General features: G+C 35.8%; 1 protein-coding gene across 11 annotated transcripts in view; it reads left to right on the forward strand.

Moving 5' to 3' along the window:
- DMD (dystrophin) overlaps nucleotides 1-18,925 on the forward strand; it is a 799,860-nt gene that overhangs the window by 469,082 nt on the left and 311,853 nt on the right. For all 11 annotated transcript variants that reach the window (XM_017833948.1, XM_017833947.1, XM_017833942.1 and 8 more), the window contains one exon: nucleotides 3,278-3,513. In XM_017833948.1, the coding sequence (XP_017689437.1) occupies nucleotides 3,278-3,513 (236 nt within the window). The remainder of the gene's footprint in view (nucleotides 1-3,277; nucleotides 3,514-18,925) is intronic.

The following is an 18,925-nucleotide window of genomic DNA, read 5'->3' on the forward strand; positions in this document are numbered from 1 at the left end:
GCATTAGTATTCTATTAAAGTAGAAAAAGACTCACTTTGAAACATGATTTTTGTCTTTAAAAGCTGATTAAATATTGAGAAAATTCTATCTTAGAGATACAATTCTCTACGGGTGCATATTTTCTAGATTTAGAGTTGTGGGTGGAATTTTGTTGGCAATAACTTTTGATCAATGTAAAGACTTTATTCTGAGTTCAGATTATCAGATAAAAACATTCCTTTCTTTCAAATTTTAAAGTTGGTAGGTTTTTTTGGGGTAATAAATTTACATTACTTTAGTTAATCAGAGATCTGTTGGCCACTGTATTTCTACTATTTTTCTTTCAGAACTCCTTTGTTACCCAGAGCATTTGGCAATATGTAGCCCTTTCTGCAAAAAGTGTTATTGGGAGTGAGCACCTGGTATGGAGGGGCTGTACTGCATGGGAGAACTTAATGTACTCTTAACTTTATTTCCTTAACTTTGAAGGACAGAGAGAGATGAGACTGTTCATTTATCACTGGAACAAGTCTAAAGAATAAATCAGTCTCAGAACTGCCTTTTCAGATCTCTCTCTCTCTGAGAAGTCTTCTTGGATTTTAAGAATATGATTGTGGATGCTCTAAGCCTGTAGAAGACCGGTTGCATAAGAAAAAAAAGTAAAGGAAAAAATGCACTTTAGTAGTTGACAGAACTTCACCTGTGTGCTGCTGTGGAGTTTAGTTGTTCCAAATTGAACTCACAATGATAAAGTGCTTGTAAGATGACACTTGAGACTTCCCAGGAATTAAGCAAAACCTGCCTGGTGTGCCACGTTCCAGTCAGCAAACTGCTGCTTTGCCCGCAGAGGGAATACTCACTTGATCTGTCACTGAAGTCAGTGTTGCCTGTGTTAAAATAACAAATTCACTGAGTGATGATGTCTGTGCATATGCCACAGGGTACAGGTATCCTTCCTCCGTGTGCTCAGAGTGAGTAAAATGCAGTTGGGTTTCCTTGACTAAAACAGGAGCAAAGTTTAGTGGATGTATATTAGTCTTATTCATTGTATGAAGGATGTAAGGCTGGTATCTGCCTTAATTGGTGCTGCTAACAATGGAACTAAAGCTCCAGGCTAGACATGCAAAATGAATTAAAATCTATATCCAGTTACTGTGTTATTTCATCTCTGTCAAAAAGCTTTGACCCGGTAGATGCAGTTACCTTACATAGCTACAACTTGAACACTACTTACAACATTCTGAAGGATGGTTCAGAACATTCCTGTGAACTGAGGCAGTTTTGCTTAAAGACTTTGGCTTGAAAGGGGTGTTGGAAGGGCTTTGAATCTTTTGGAAGTGTTGTCATTTTTCCTGTCTATTTTGTTCCTGTTCAGTGCCTAAATAAGGAGCTTCATTTGTTCTGAGTTGTCAGTTTGACCCTCTCTTGAAGCACAACACTGAAGGGGCGCGGGGGAAATTCTTTCCTTGCAGTTACTTCATTCTGCTTTTCTTATTTTTTTATTTAATATTTGAATTTCAATTTCATGACATATTTTAGTTATTTTCACTCCTAAAGTTTAACATTACAGATTATTTACAGGATGCAAAAATTACCAATATACTCTTGATTTCATTCAGTGTATTTCAGAGCTCAAGAACAAGTTGGAAATCACGGCTATCATTTTGGGTTTTTTTCCCCCCTATTCCTGTTCTTTGTTGTTTCATTGTTTGTTAAGCAGCAAAAAGGGCTAATGGGAAATCACCTTCAAAACTGCACATTTTTGTGATTTATTGTCTTAAATTCTATTTGTCCTTTTGGTTTTGTGGTTTATCATATCACTGAAGCGAACCAGTGTAACTATTAAATAAATTGAAAGATGAAGTTTATAATTGTTTTCATGATGTGTTGCAATGGGATAGAATTTACTATTCGAATATTTGAAAAAAAAAGAATCTGATTCTAGTTTTGCATTTATAAATTACTTGTCCTGGGGAAAAACAAACAAACTTATAAAAAACTCCCACCAAAACCAAAAGCAACAAATTGTTCCCTTTGAGTTACAGAAACTGTCAGTGCAGTTCTGGATAAATCATTTCAGAATGAGATCTGTTGCTATATATTGTGTAGTTAATGTTGATTTATATTTGTCTATCGATTTTAGTCCCTCATTTATACATTTCTGTTGAATGAACCATGTCATATCTGTGCAAGCATGAAAAAAGAGCAATAAGGGACAGGTACTGTTTCAAGTGGCATTTTTGTTCTTGTGTTTTCCCTATTTTAGTATTTTTCTTCTTTGACTGGTCTTTTTAAAAAATTGAGGAAAAATTAACAAAATACAATTCAATGTAGCCTCATCTGCAATAATATTGTCCACAAGGAATTGCTTTTGCATGACTAACTGGAGGGCAAAAGTAGTCCAGTGTTTCACAGACATCTATTTGTAAATAGCAAAAATCAAGAAGAAAAAAATCAGTCTTGATCTTCTGAATGATTGCATACCTCTCTGTCCAATGGTAGCTATCTGTGGCACCTCTCATCATTTTTGCTGCACAGAAAGAAAATGTGCTCCAGTGTTGGGTGCTTCCCCATTCCAAGCAATGAATAATTAACAGATTATTTAAAACCCAGCTAACAGATCAGGAAAAGACACTAAGAAGAGGATGGGTCCGTTTTCTCCAAAGGGAAGGGGAAAAAAATCCACAAATCTCCAAATCCACAAATATCCAAATAATAGCACATAATATTTTCAAGTTACGAGGTGAAAAAGTAAAGAATTAGTCAAGGCAGAACTTCTTCTTGTATAAGCTTCCATATTGGTCACAGAGCCTATGGGAAATATTTGGTGGTAATGGTAAGTGAGGAGATTGTTGGTGAGAAAATTTCACAACTAGAGAGTGACTTGGAGACTGTGGAGGAAACCTGTTTCTAGATACATGGTCAGGCCATAATACACTGGATAATCTGACCAACTCTTTTCAATTACTCATGTGTAGCAATACTTCAATGACCTTGAACGAGAGGTTCTTAATACACTACAAACTTTGCTTGTGTTACTGCATCCCACTGGTCTTTTAAGGATGCAGTTTGAACATGATGAGAATGCTGGATGTTAAGCAGATATTATGATAGAAATACATGGAAGAAATAAATTCATATGTTCTTTTAATTTTGATTTTCAAATTTTCAGTAGAGATAACATCAAGAAATGAGCTTATTTCTGTGTTACTCTTTCTACCGCATAAATTCTGTTACTTAAATAAACATTTATCATAGTTCATTTATTCAGTAATTTTAGCATTTTTTTTCTTTCAGTAACTTCTGGTGAAACTGTTGCTGTGGATACACAAACCAGGGTAACCAAGGAAACCATCACCTTCAAACCAGAAATGCCATCTTCTGTGCTTTTGGAGGTTCCAGCCTTGGCTGACTTCAATAAGGCATGGGCAGAACTCACTGACTGGCTTTCTCGACTGGATCGAGAGATAAAATCTCAGAGAGTGGTAGTAGGTGATCTTGATGACATCAACGACATGATCATCAAACAAAAGGTATGAGAAACACTGATTTTTCAAGTTGAAAGCCTCATGATCTTTACTTTGTCTTATATTCTTTCCATAAGGAACACAGGAGAGATGATAGGTTGCAATACATGTAGTTGTTCTACTTTATCCCTTAAACACAATTACTGGATGAAATGTTTAGATAATTAATTGAGCAGAAAAGGAAGAGTATTTAGTATTTTCTCTGGTATTTAAAGCAGATCTCTTTATAGTGCTTGTGCTTAAGAGTATGCAAGCCAATGGGTGAAATATAAGAAGGAATTGCACAGTAAGCTCCAGGTTGCCAGCAGGAAAAAGACCCTGTTAGATACCTTTTCATGTGTTACTTCTGTAATAACTTTCTGAAAGGCTTATATACTCCTGCAGTTGATTTATCAAAAGCTCCTCAGTTCTCTTAAAGAAAACAACAGCTCATTAATGCAATTGTTTTGTCAGCAAAACTGCATCAGTGTTACTTATCTTTGAAAATACAGAAAAATATAGAAATACATGTGCAAGGAAAAAAGAAAGGCTAAATTTTAGCTACTCAGTAGCAATAAAAGTAATTTGGTATTATACAGCTTCAAAGTAATTACCTGCCTTCTAGATTTAGCATTACTCAATATAAAAGATTTGGCCTGCATGTGCAAAACTTTTCAATGCTAAATTTCCAATCAGTTCAGTTCTAAACTGAGTTTAAGACTCTCTATTACAAGATTCTCTTATTCAGTCTCCTCCTCTTCCTCCTCATAATAAAAAATCTGATTTATTGTGAGAAAGATATTGACATTCTTTCACTTTTCTTAAACTAGAAAGAGTGGGAGAAAAATTGGATACATTTTTCTGAGTATCTGTACTGTTTTATTAGAAGATATGCTGATATCTCATGGGGTTCATTCTGCTTGTTTTCTTATATTTCCCTTTTCCCCCAGTGTTTTAAACTTTCTATTTTTGAGACTTTTGGTTTTTCCTATCTTCTAGATAAATAAAATCCTTGTTTCATCTTGATTAATGATCATAATATTTATAAAGTAGAATTATATATGGCTTCATTAACTAAAATATCTTTAAAATGGCATGGGTATATTTTAATAAATGATAATTGGAGTGTCACCTACACAGGACATTAGGTTAAAATAGCTGTTATGTCATTGTAAAGGTTGAGGGCCAAAGAAGACTTGTTTACACATAATCTTTTAATCTTTTTCAGAATAATTTTGTTTTTAAAATTTTATATTGTCAAATACTTGGTTCATCATTATACAGTTTTCCTACTTATGCCTCACTTTAGCATATTATTCTGGCAGGCAAAATCCAAAGCTTGCTTCCTACTGCAGATGTCTTTGACTTAAATATAAGGTTAGATTATTAACTCTTGAGAATTTCAGTTAACGTTATACATGTTATAAAATGAACTGCTTCATATTTGCATTTCATCTTTATTCAAGGCTAAAATATTTTAGCACTAGTGCAGTCTGTTCCTGGCTGGGTAGCCCTGTCTCTTTTTTTGATACCATGCTGTGCTGGTAACAAAACCAGCAGGAAAACTCTTTTTTGTTGTGCTTACCTCTCTAATTGGCTGTGCAACAGAATGTGACATTTAATATATTCTCTGATGAAATGGAAGAATCAATGTCTAAATATAGACTGCAGTTCTGTTAACTGTCTCCCTCTTCTCTAATGATCATCTTAATATCGCTTAATACATGGAAATGAATCTCACGAAATATTTCATTCTTCTTGTAAATCTATCACTGGATTATTAGGTAAGAGTAACACACAGAAATTTTCAAAACCGACAAAGAATTCTAGGTTTCTCAAATAAACTCCTGCTTTCTTATGTGTAGGGTGTCTGCAGCAGTATTTGAGCTGATGAAGTTGGACATGTGGGTACTTGATTAATCTGAAAAGTCGGGCCAGATATGACCTAAGTTGGAAATCCAAAAGTAGTGCTTACCTCCCCTGATCTTTATATTCTGTAGAAGATTATAGTCATACCTCTCCTGTGGTTGTGATTTAAAAGTCATTGGAAGTCACACTATTGCATTGTGGTTTATTTGGAGAGTTTATTGCATTTTTACAGGCATCTCAGTAAGATTTAATGAAAGTTCCATCTTTGTAGATTGAGCTGTTTTTTTAAAAACGGTTTTCTGACTTTAGGTATAAAATACCATCTTAACACAGCCAACTGCTTCCCTTATACAAATTCATCATTACAGAGATGCATGCTCCGTGAAGGCTGTTTTATTATAATACATCTCTAGCTGCTCACCCAGAATTTAGAACACTTCAAACAGCTACTCCTGTTGGTGTGCTTCCAAACTCTTACTGTTTCGGGGTTTTGTTTCTATTTCATATGTCATTCAAAACAAAGAGCCACATTTCTAATAAGAAATTGAAATGTCAAAGCAAACATTTCAAAAGCAAAGAAATCCCATATCCTAACAATGTACGTAACAGGCCATTTTCCAAATCACCCAGGTAAAAGTAAGTGGCCTTAGGTTGTCCTTTCTTTCACAGCAGCATGTAATGTTGTTGAAGCTCCATCTCTGGGGGCATTTTGGTTAAGTTCCCTTCAATTTGATTGTGTCACAAGATCACAGCCATATTTTTCCTCCATAAAATTTAAGACATCATTAGCCCTCACTTGAACTTTGCTTGGAGCTGATCACAGTGAATTGGTACTCTTGTGTGAATAGTATGTACACTGGTTAATTATGGAATAATAAAACTCAAAAAAGACAACTATTCCAAAAAAGGTTCATTTTAGTGCAGCTTCCCCTCAATGAAAGAAACAATACAAATTAAATTCTGCTAAGTGATGCACATAATATATAGTAAAAGGAGTGTAATAAAAGAGTAGCATAATGGGTAGTCATTTCAAATATCTGTAGTTAATCTGTCAGTCAAATGAGCAGTATACATTTCTTTCAAGCAAATGCATTATATATTTCAGTCATCTGTGATTGTACATATTTTGTTAAATTCTCTATAATTTAACTAAAAGACACTAAAAAATGTGTAGTAAAGATATTTAATACCAACATTAGTGTCATCCATGTTTTCATTAAAAGAAAACTATTATACTTTACTCATGTGCTTGAAGACTGATGTTTTTCAGGATTTGATGCTTGATGAAAGAAATGTAAAGCAGGCTCACAAGAGACTCATGTGTTGTTTCTTTAGAAAACATTAAATGAAGCGAATAAAGTTCATGGGAAATACTGTGGGTTATATAATATGCCAAGATGTAAGTAGGTGAGGGACATGACAGAATATGGTTTAACCAGCTGCTTCATTTCAGTGTCCTTACTTCAAAACAATCAACATGTTCTATATTCGAAGGTCAGGTGGGGATGCATTATAAAAGAAAAAATTGTAGACTGTGGAAAAGGATGATAAACTCCATTTTGCTACATTGTAGAAAAATGGAAACCTTACTTAAGATGCCAAAAAACCTTTACTCAGAAACTCTGCTTTGGCATCTTTGTATTTTGAGAAGGAATAGACTTCTGCTAAAATTAGTGAATCGTGGATGCTGTGCAAAGCTTGAGGGTAATTAACAATGTTGTTCTAAGGGATGAAGTACTATCATCTCCTTAAATTTTGAATTCTGTCTATGGATTTTGTAAAAGTATGCTGTCCGTCCAAAGTTTTTGTAATGTATGTAATTGAAAATATGGCTTTTTATTACACTGGATGAACATAGATTTTATTTAGTAAAAAGTATTACAATAAGTAAGATTATTAAGGAATGGGACTACAATTTTCAATGCCTACTTTGGCATTGATTTTAAGAGCATAGGTCCAATCTGCACTGTCAGGTCCACTGGAGAGGATTAAGCTGAAAAAGTATTTATGTAGAATGAGACCAAGCTAGTTAGTGAGACTTTTAAACAAAGAAGGGGAAAAGGTACCTTTAGGTAATGATTTGTGTCATCTGAAAGTAGTCATACAGAAAGATGTAGAGAATTTTTTTCTACTTAATTAATTTGTCACTACTCAAAAAATAAAAAAGTAGGTTTGATCATCTGTCAGTTAGAGAAGCAAACAAAACTGGAATGAGATGTTTTCACTACTAATTCTGAATTGATTTGTCAGTAGTTGAGAATCTTGTCCAGCTGATGGATTTTAAAATAAGAATTAAGGGAAAATATTTGTATATAAACTGTGCAATTAGCAGATTTCAGAAGAAGGAGTGGGCTTGGTTTACCTTCCTCTTATTTGAGGATTTTTTACCTGTCCTTTCCCATGGTTGTGTACCATATATTTTAGTATACAACTTTACATTTATAATTATATGTGCATTTTCGTATGCAACCTTACAATGAATATGGTGATAGATTAGAAGAATGTTGAAACTCCTTTCCAACATAAAATGTTGTGGGAATAAAAATATAGTTTTCCAAATTTCTATCCTGTTATTACAGAAGCAACTATAAGTTCCAAATTAAAATTTAGAGTTCTGTATTATGGAGTATGAATCAGTGTATTCTAAATATGCCTATGCTGAATGAAAAGTTGTAGTTATAGCCAGAGACATTTGCATCTGTGCACGTAGTTTACGTCAGAAGTGTAAGCTGTAGGCAAAGTTAGAGTCCTCAGCTTTTTGGATAGTGCACTTTAAGGTTCAAAACTTTAAGAGTTTTGAAGAAGTTTCATATTAGTGAATATGCACGAAAAGACCCACATAGCACATCTTCCAATAATGTACTGTTGAAGAACATCATAGAAGACTTTTACACTTGGAACTGAACCTTTTCCAGTCCATGTGATGTGCTTAAAGGGAAGAGCTTGTTAGTCCAGAATCCAAGTGTGGTGCCAGTAAGTTGGGAACTTACATTCACACTTTCTGAATCAAACCTCAGGAGCATATTTGCCCCATCCTTCCCAGCTGTCATGCTGCTTTGAGGGTTGTTTCAAAAGTTTCTAGGATCTTCTGTTTCCATATGAATACACAATTGCAGACATTCCCTGGGTTACTGTTGGACCATGATAAACAATCTCCCAAAGCAAGGCTGGAGCTGAAATAGATTTGCCACATGTTGGATGATTCATTACCATTTTTGTGCATCCTCTCTGATAGCAGAACCCTACACATGACCTTATGGCTTAAATGGCATGCAAAAGCTCCTTTACCTCTATGAATTTCACTATAAGATATATTTGCTCAGGAGGAACTATCATTATTTTATGTGTATTTCAGGGTGTTGTTTTTGTTGTATTTAACATGGGGTATCTAGCAGAATTCTTATTTTATACTGTCATGATGTGAGATTTTTAAAATTTAATCTAAGTTATGAGAAGTACTGCAAGGCTGGTTTCAGTTTTTGAAGTGAATTAAAAAACCTTATAAATGAACAGATTTTTAAATATATTAGAAAAAATTGGAACCACCAGATTTGTTCACTGAAAGGTTTTTGGTTTTTTTGTAGAGTAGAGGCAAAGGAAAAAAGTCTGTCAGCCTTCAAGCTTGTTTCTAAAGGTTAGAAAATGCAGCAGGATGTTCTAGAGGGCTTGGAAATCTGAGTATTTAAAGGCAAAGGGGAAAAAAAAGAAAAGAAGTCTATTAGTCTGAAAATTGGACCTCAAGGGATATAGAATATGTGTCAGGAGACTCTTTTTTTAATACTTTGTTGCTCGTAAAGACAGCTGATATTTTAAACTAGCTTGGCCAGCTCATTACAGTATGTTAGGGTATATTTGTTTTCTGCAACAGTAAAAAAGCTGTCTAAACACTGTCTTTTGGAGAGTGATTAACATCTATTTTTTTATTTTTCTATAATGTTAATCACTAGGAAATGCATAAAAATTGTATCTCTAAGGGTCTGATTCTTAAGTCATTGAAGTAAAAGAGATATTTTCATCATTTTTCAATTAGTTTTCAGTCAGACTATAGATCACCATCCAAACAAAAAATAATATGACAGTTGTGCCCAAAGATAACTTTCCTCTGTTTGCTTTTATTGGCCTATTGTGTAATAATTTTGGGTCTTTCTTCCTATTCCTGACAAATAACCTCCTGGGAAAAGATAAATTATCATGATTAATACAACTGGCATCCTGTTAGTTTCAGCAAGGAAAGGATAAAAGTGTAGCAACTCCTTGTAATTTGTTATTTATATGTTGAGTACTAGAAGCATGAACATTTCACTAAGGCTGCATTTTTCAACAGTAATTTTTTATTATTTTTCTTTTATTTCTAAGTCTGACCTATCATATAAGTATAAATGACCTATTCCATCAACACTGAACGTTGCCTGACCTACTCTTTTATCCAAATCAGTCTTTTATTTTGTGTGTTTTCATTGCACCAGTATGTGCAGCTCAGAGACCCCACTGCATTGGGTCCTCTACAAACATAGCATGGGTTTGTAAGGGGTGTTTACAGTCATGTGCTGTCCATAGAGTGGAGATGGGGAAATCCTACTGTGCTGGAAAGTGTAAAAACTTCTTAAACATTCATGAATTTTATGTGTGCCCAGCCAACATAAAAAGCCTAGCTAGGTGCTGGGCTGAATTTAAAAAGGCTCTAGCCAACAGGGAAGTGATCATTCCCCTTTAACCTGTGAGATCACATCTGGAGTTATGTGTCTAGTTTGGGCTGACCAGTGTGTAGTAAAGACATAGAGGGTGTCCAGTGAAGGGCCACCAAGGTGATCAGGGGCAGGAGAGTATTTGGTAAATGAGGAGAGGCTGAGATCTGGGCTTGCTCAGCCTGGAGAGAGCTCAGAAGGCACCTGATTGCTGTCTGAAGCCATTAGATGTGACACTGTACAGAAGATAGAGCCAAATTCTTCTCAAAGGTCCACAGCAGAAAGATGAGAGGCAACAGAGACATTCTGCAGCAAAGGGAATTCTGATGAAATATTAGGATAAAAAATGTGCATGATGAACATAATAAAACACTGGAACAGGCTGTCCAGAGGTGCTGTGGATTCTCCATCCTCGGAGATATTCATCACAAAACTGGATAGGGCCTTGTGTGACCTGATGTGACACTGAATTTGGTCCCATTTGAGCACTAGGTGGGCAAGATGATCACCAAAGGTCCCTTCCAACATAAGTTGTTCTGTAATTATATATGACTGCTACTCTCAAATAACAGGATTCTGTGTTCTATACCTTATCAATGAAACACACTTTAAAGGAAGGAAAACATGGTTTTATACCCTGCTTCGTACCACTCTCACTTCAGATATGATTTGCTTTAAGGGCTGGGTCCTGATAAAGTTTTGAAAATCTTTTTATTTCTAAATAGTTGTGAGGATCTGTTAAGACAAGTTTTAGGGTCCTATATTTTTTATCAATATGCGTTATTAGCAGTAGTAACAAGAAAATCTAAAAGTGGCTTTAGTTTTTTCAGAAATTGTGGGAAATATAAAAGCAGCCTGTTTCTAAATAATGATGCAATGTATAAAATTCCAATCTAGTTGTAATCATAAAATGCAAATTAAAACTAGGGGGAACAATTGTATATTTGCTCATTTTATTTGTGAGGAGATGGAGCTCTTCTTAGAGAAATAAGTTTTACTCTGTAAGAAAATAAAAACATCAAATCCCAGCAGAGCTTCCTAATGAAGCTGATCCTGAAACACAGTTCTTTTATGTGGAAAACAAAATGACCCCAGAATTTTAACTAAAAAAAATCTACAATCTTGAAATGTGCTCCATTGGTTTCTCAATGTGCCAAGGGTACTCTGATACTTCTATAAACACATCTTAATAATTATATAGATTCAGGGAGTTGCTAGCAGATGGACAATTCCCTCTTGAGGCAGAGCAGCCAGCAGTGCCATTATCATCGTTTTTCATGAAGGGATTGTTTAAAAAAATATCACTATCTTTTTTTAAGCTGTGAGATGTGTTAAATAACTAGTTTCTGGTAAGTTAGCTCTATTGCAGTAAGGCAAATTCTTGGAATTCCTTTTTCTCTTTTCCCAGTAGAATACTATAATAATTTTTTGCATTTAGAGAAGCTCTCATGGAGACTCCTCTGTTGATATATGTGTATATATTGTTTTATAACACTCAAGTTAAGTAATGAAAACTACTCAAATAAGTACTTTACTCAAATGTAAGGAGACAGACAGCTCACTAAAGCTCCACTGCAATATTTAAATTTTATGCTATGTAGAGATACTTACAAGTAAAAAGGGAAAATTTATAAAAACACTCTAAGAGAGGCATAAAAGCATATTTTTTGGAGGGGAACACAGGGTTCTTGAAAATTTGTCTCCATTCCCTTACCATTATACATATTGATTTCTTCATGTGACCCACCACTACGCATGTGTTGTCACTAGATTTAAGATGAATAAACAGTAAGTTCTTGTGGTTGGGGGAAGAGAGGCAAATAGTGGGAGACAGAACTGCATGTCTTGGGAAGCTGGCATTATGTGGGGGATTCAGGAGAGAGAACGCTGTGCTCAGAATGTGTCTAATCTTTACTCCCTTCCCCCATCTTCTTCACCTTTGTGGAACATTACAGGCCTGTTTGCTGCTGCCTGGAGTCCCCTTTGGCTCATCTTTTCTTCCATATATTCTCCTTTTATTTCTACTAAATTGAATTTTGCATGCAGAAGCTAAGGACAAAATGTCTGATTTTTCCTAACACCTCTAAGAGCTGATGCCACTTGTTAATGATGAACAACATGTTGAAGAAATGTTAGATTCTAGCGTTTCAAGACTCTCCTCTCCTTTTACTAGTTAGGGATGGTGGTGGGATGGGGTTGTAAGGTTTGTTTTGTTTTGTTTTGTTTGATATAGAAAAAAATCCCTCCATTACTTCAAAAATAAAATCTCAAACCTTCATATAAGCAGACAACAAATTTACCATGTAAATAGACAGAATAATAATTTTGCAGGTTACTACTGCAATGATATCCTAGAAAATGGCTGAATGCACATGGAGTTTGAAATATGAAAGTGCTACTAGTAAAAGTTATAAGACTGTGTTTTCCTCAAGAAAGAGAAATTAAAGTATTGTTCCAAATTGAAACAAAGAATTCAGCTCTTCATACAATCAGGTGCTGAAGGAGGACTTAATTAAAAGGAAACTGGTTTTGTAGTAAATGTGGGCCATTTCACATTACTGCAGTCTGTCATCTGTCTCTGTTGCTAGCTAATATAATAAGCAAGGTAACAAATCAATTCCCAGAACTGTATTCCGCTGCTTTTGTGGACCATTGCTCTTATTGAGCTAAAAGATCAATTTAACTTATCACCGCGGCACTCCTAATGTTCAGGTCCACATGTGAAAGATTTTGTGCAGCCAAATGTGAGTTTCATACATGAGATTTAGTCACTTCAGCCCGCTCTCAACTTCCTTTTTCATGCTTCTGGATTCGTCAAATTCTCCAGATGAATTGTTAAACGTGGAATTCGCACCGGGGTTCATGCAGTTCAAATATCTACTCTGTTAGCTCAAGAAAAGTTTTCCTGTTAGACACTTATATGTAACTCAGTAACTGTAGTTGTGTTCTACTCACAGAAGTACAGAAATATGATAGATAATGTTTATTTGTGTTTTTCTTATGGGATTATTGTAAAATGTCCAATCAGAAATAGTAGATAAAAGGTAGGAAGACCATTTAGGGTAACAAAGTATGAACTAAAGTGATCCACCAAAGAAGAAAAATATGTAATGTTTACTGTTCATTTTTCTGTGCTTAAATAACTAGGTAGGGTATAACTATCCCAAATGTGCAGTGCTAATTTGTTAATGACTACTGATATTAAAATTTCACTAATGTCAAATCTTAAAAATAGATTACAAATTTTTAATAAATGCTCTTTGATCCAAACTATTAAAGTGCAATGATAATCTTGGGTAGATTTCCTTTTAAAAAAAGAATCCATTGAAGTGGAAATTAGTAATGGAGTCAACACTGGAAAGATGCTGTAATGCAAGAGAGCATTATAATTGTTCAGCATCTCATGCATCTGGCCTTGCTTGTTTATAACAGGAATGTGGAAATTGCCTAAGAAGAAAAAATAAGGATTAATTAAAAAAAAAAGTATAGGGCTAACAAAATTTCAAAGTAGAGCCATCAGAAAATTTCAATAATTGTAATTCATTTCTAGACATGACTTTTTTTCTCTGTGAGCAAAAAGAATTAAAAAAATTTAGATAACATTTGAGGATTTTGTAGCTCTGTGTAGATACAGTCTGATTTATTATTGAGGAGATCATAGTTGCCTGAAATTCAAATACTCTAACTTGATTAGCAACTTGACCAAGACTCATGTATATGTATGTTATCTCTGAATTCCATAGAAGGAAACTGGCACATCTGTGGTTTAGTCTGCCTGTTTCCAAAGTGGATGGTTGCAATAGGTGACAGGAAATGCTTCCAGGAATGGCTTATTTCTCTCAATATATGCTCAGTGACAAGCTCAGGTATAGATAGATACCTACATTTGGTCTGACTCATCTCCACCTTTCTTGTGGAGCAGTTTTCTGCTGGAAAATATCTCTATGACAGCCAGAATGTTCCTCTAGGAATGAAGCAACTCTGTGATTGTCCCCAGTTAGTTCCTGGCACAACCCTGCCAACCAAGCAGTTTTCCTATAATGTGAAACAGCCAGTTCCTACCATCCATGAGCAAAAATAAGCTCCTGGATATCCAGACCAAAGGCTGTGATGTTACTCCTTTGGGACACTGAAAAACTCCCTGCTTTCTCTCTGTCTCTCACCTCTATCCACCATCTCTTTTGTCACCCCTGAATGCCACAATTCCAAGTTTTAGTATTAAAAAACTCCCACCCCCCAAAACAAAACCACAGAAAAGTAATGATCTAATATTAGCAGTAGTAAAGTGAAAATCTGTGGTTTTGTGCTCAAAGTGGCTCCTTTTTGATGTTTTAACAGAACAGTTTGACACTTTGCTTCTCTGGGAAAAAAAAAAAAAGGAGTTGCAGTAGTTTCTAATTAGAGTAGAAGATGCTCTTAATATTTTGGAAAAAATTGGTTCTAAGGTAACACAAAGATCCTGTTCAGAGAAATATCTGTTATGTGTTTTGGCCAAGAAGTAAGGAAGTTAAAGAAATAATAAACAGAATGTGAATTTAAGCGTTTTTCTTTCTGTAGGAAGAATGATGTTTTTTGGGCTGTTGTGAGTTACCAGAGATGTTTTACTGCATATGTTACAGAATCTTTTATTCAAACAAACAGTTCTGAAGGTGGCATGGTGTGGGACTATATATCAGGGTAAATGTCCAACCTTTTGACATATATTTTAGATGTGGTCTACCTGGATTTCAGCAAAGCCTTTGACACCGTCTCCCACAACATACTCCTGGAAAAGCTGGCAGCCCACAGCTTGGACAGGGGCACTCTGTGCTGGGTTAGGAACTGGCTGGAGGGTCAGGCCCAGAGAGTGGTGGTGAACGGTGCTGCATCCAGTTGGTGGCTTGTCACTAGTGGTGTCCCCTAGGGATCAGTCCTGTTTAATATCTTTATCGATGATTTAGATGAGGGGATTGAGTTCACCATCAGCAAATTTGGAGATGACACCAAGGTGGGAGGCAGTATTGATCAGCTGGAAGGCAGGAGGGCTCTGCAGAGGGACCTGGACAGGCTGGAGAGTTGGGCTGATTCCAACGGGATGAGGTTCAACAAGGCCAAGTGCCAGGTCCTCCACTTTGGCCCCATGCAGGGCTACAGTCTGGGGACAGAGTGGCTGGAGAGCAGCCAGGCAGAAACGGACCTACCTGGGAGTTTGGATCGACAGGAAGCTCAGCATGAGCCAGCAGTGTGCCCAGGTGGCCAAGAACGCCAATGGCATCCTGGTCTGTATCAGGAACAGTGTGGCCAACAGGTCCAGGGAAGTGATTCTGCCCCTGTACTCAGCACTGGTGAGGCCACACCTCGAGTGCTGTGTCCAGTTCTGGGCCCCTCAGTTCAGGAAGGATATTGAGGTGCTGGAGCAGGGCCAGAGAAGAGCAACAAGGCTGGTGAAGGGACTCAAGCACAAGTCCTATGAAGAGAGGCTGACGGAGCTGGGGTTGTTCAGCTTGGAGAAGAGGAGGCTCAGGGGAGACCTCCTCACTTTCTACAACTCCCTGAAAGGAGGTTGGAGCCAGGTGGGGGTCAATCTCTTCTCCCAGGCAACTATCAGTAAGACAAGAAGGCATGGTCTTAAGCTGTACCAGGGGAGGTTTAGGTTGGATATTAGGAAGAAATTCTTTACAGAGAGGGTAATCAGGCATTAGAATGGGCTGCCCAGGGAAGTGGTGGATTCTCCATCCCTGGAGGTTTTTAAGATGAGACTGGATGTGGCACTTAGTGACATGGTCTGGTAACCACGGTGGTGTTGGATCAAGGGTTGGACTCAGAGGTCCCTTCCAACCCAGCTGATTCTATGATTCTATATGTGACCATTTTCCTTTCTGGTATCTAATCAGTGTGTCTTAAATTTCTGCTGTGCATCGTGATCAGCACTGAAAGCATTTTTAAATGTTGTTATAAAATCCTTCTACCCCTTCATATGTGGCCCATATGGCACAATATTTCTGTGATGAAAACTGGTAGATGTGCCACATTCCTATAATAACATTCAGATGTGGGGTTCAGCTCTGACAAAGTGGTTGTGTTTTGCAAAGAATTGATAGTGCATCAGAATAAAAATTATTACTTTGTTTGCTGGTAATGTGATTTTGTTCTGGGGCTAACCCCACCCTGACCTGTCATTAAACATGTGATAAAGAATAAGAATATGGATGCTAGGGAATCAATTTATGTCTGTGGTTATTAGATGGTAACTGTGAAAGCCTAGCATCAAAGTTCTATGAGTCAGTCAAAACCAACTGGTTCAACCACTTGTATTTTGTATTCCTTGACTAATTTAGAGGATGTAAAATTCATAAATTCAGTATTAATTTACTAAAGAGGATCTCCCATGTAGTTTTGTGCTAATCAGAGGGAAGATCTTTGGGAACTGGGAATGAACACGGCCAGGTGGCATTCTGGGAAATGACTGTAATATGTATGTTGGGTCTGATGTTATGAACTCAAAAATAGCACTTCTGCTTACCTGTGCTAAACTGCATGTTCCAGACCTATACACACCTGAAATAATAATCCACAACAGATATTGTTGATAAGATTGATTTAAAGACAGAAGACAGAAAAAGAATTAGTGGGGGTTTGTGCACTTAAATCATAATACTGATAAGGTGTATATCGATAGAAAAACCTGCATGTTTATAAGTAATTTCAGCAGGACTTATATCATTGTTCTGAGCTAGGGAAAAAGCAGGTGAAATTGTCTCACTGCTCTTATGATTATGGTTAAGAGAAGACACGAAAGATGGATGAAGAGAGTGGAGAGTAAAGGGTAGGGAAATGTGTAAATGTTGAATTGAAAAAGTTTACAAGACTTAGTTTATCTTCTTTAAGACAGAGTTGTATAAAGGTCTGTATTGGTGAAGTGCACAAATTCAGTGAAGGAGAAAGATTTGTAAGATAGAAATGCTCTTGGTTTTTATCTAGATTAAAATATGCAAGTTCAAGATCACTAACTTCCCCTCCCCCACTTCCTCCTTTTCCTGATAGACTGCAGAAGTTTTTGGGTCAAACATCACTCACCTTCTGAGAATGATATCTAACAAGTATCTTTCTTTGAAATTTTCTAGCTAAATATGCTGATTAAGGAAAATCTTGCATATTGAAACTTCTATTCAGTCATGTTGGTTCATTTTGTGTATTAGTTTCTTTTTTTTAATTAAATTATTTTCCAATATTTCTCATAAAGGTGAGATTCATATGTTGTTTGATTATGAGGATTTTTTAATGAATTTAATAATTTTATGTAATAGAATAATTTATACATAAGCCAGAATTGTCAGTGGAATCTGAGGGAACCATGCATGTGACTTTTAATTTCCTTAGGTGCTCATTAACCAATTCCTTTGAAATTCCTTCATTAGCCAGTCTTAAAATCACAAATCTTAATTAAAATAACAGCACAATCTTTGGAGATCTCTTAGTGTAGAATACAAGGCATATTTATTTTTCTTTTTCTTATGAGAAAATTAGGATATTGTCACTGTAGGATTCACAGGAAATGTGTTCTCTTGGCTGCATGTTGCATTCTATGCCTATTTCTGAAGTGCAAGGGCTATATGCTCATTGTTAGGCTTTGCTGTAGGATTGTCTTCAGGGATGCCATTTAACAATATGTAGGATAAATGATTCTTAAGCCTTTTTCAAATGATGGGTAAATCACCATTTAGTTATTATTTTCAACTTTCTCTTCTTCTACTACCATTGCATAATGAGACTTTTTCACTGTAATTATCACAAAAAATGTATAAATAGCAGAGTATTTTTTTAGTACTATCTCAGAAAGAAAAAGAATGAACAGCAGGACTCATTTTCACTTTCCTGGACATCAAAAGAATTGTAATGGATTATTGAAAATAATGTGAAAACAAGCACTTTTTTACAATACTCAACAGAAAATTATGATCTTTTCATTTTAATGCTTTGCTAGCGATTCTTCTCCTTGGAAACATTCTGATTTCATTTCAATATGCCTCTGTATTTCTTTCCTTTCTTTTCCAAATTTATTTAAATTTTCCCTGTGAGGGGTGCACTGTGAGGAAGGTGACACAGCATAGAGGATGCCAGTTCCTGTAAGGGTTGACCATAGCATACTGTTCCTGGGCAGCACCCTGCTGCTAGTATTCTGTCTGCTAGTGTTCTAGTATTCCAGGTAGGGAAAGAAAAAGAAAAGAAAAAAGGAATCTAATTGGAAAGAAATAAATTGAAATAATTCAGAAATAACTCCTAAGCAGCACAGAAGTTAAATGTTAAAAATAGATTTTAGTTCTTATTTTACGGTCTGCACTGAAGTAAAGTAAGCTCGGTAATAAAAGATGGGAGTAACTCCACAGCATTTTCTCAGAACAATTTCTTTATAATGTGTTTGATAAGAACTTTCTTTTTAGTGGCTTTAGATAAAGTCAAGTGTCCACATCAAACTGGAAGGGTACTTTTCATGAGAAGTTCGCTGAGAAATGTAAGATTTAACAGATACAGTCACAATTCTGTCTGCCCCATTACTAGCCATCCAGGAAAGTACACTTCTGAAATATTCTAGTGTACTTTTTAATATTTGTTAATATCCAATTCTCTCTCTCAAATTATTTCATCAGTCTTAAACATATCTTAAAAATGCAGACAGTTTTGTATTGATTGTCCATCTGTGTTTTGATGAGGTCATCGAGTATCTGTGTGGAGTGTGATCCAGGTTGAAGACTTCAAATTTTTCAATACAGAAATTCTTAATGTTTAAGCTTCACTTTCTTAATTTGATATGGTTTAACACAGACAACTCTGTCACTTAAAATTAATGACACAAAAAAAATTCCAAAACATTATTTAAAATTAAGAGCGCCATAATAGAAATCTGG

Source organism: Lepidothrix coronata, unplaced genomic scaffold (assembly GCF_001604755.1).
Source record: "Lepidothrix coronata isolate B3197 unplaced genomic scaffold, Lepidothrix_coronata-1.0 Scaffold225, whole genome shotgun sequence".
Classification (NCBI taxonomy): domain Eukaryota; kingdom Metazoa; phylum Chordata; class Aves; order Passeriformes; family Pipridae; genus Lepidothrix; species Lepidothrix coronata.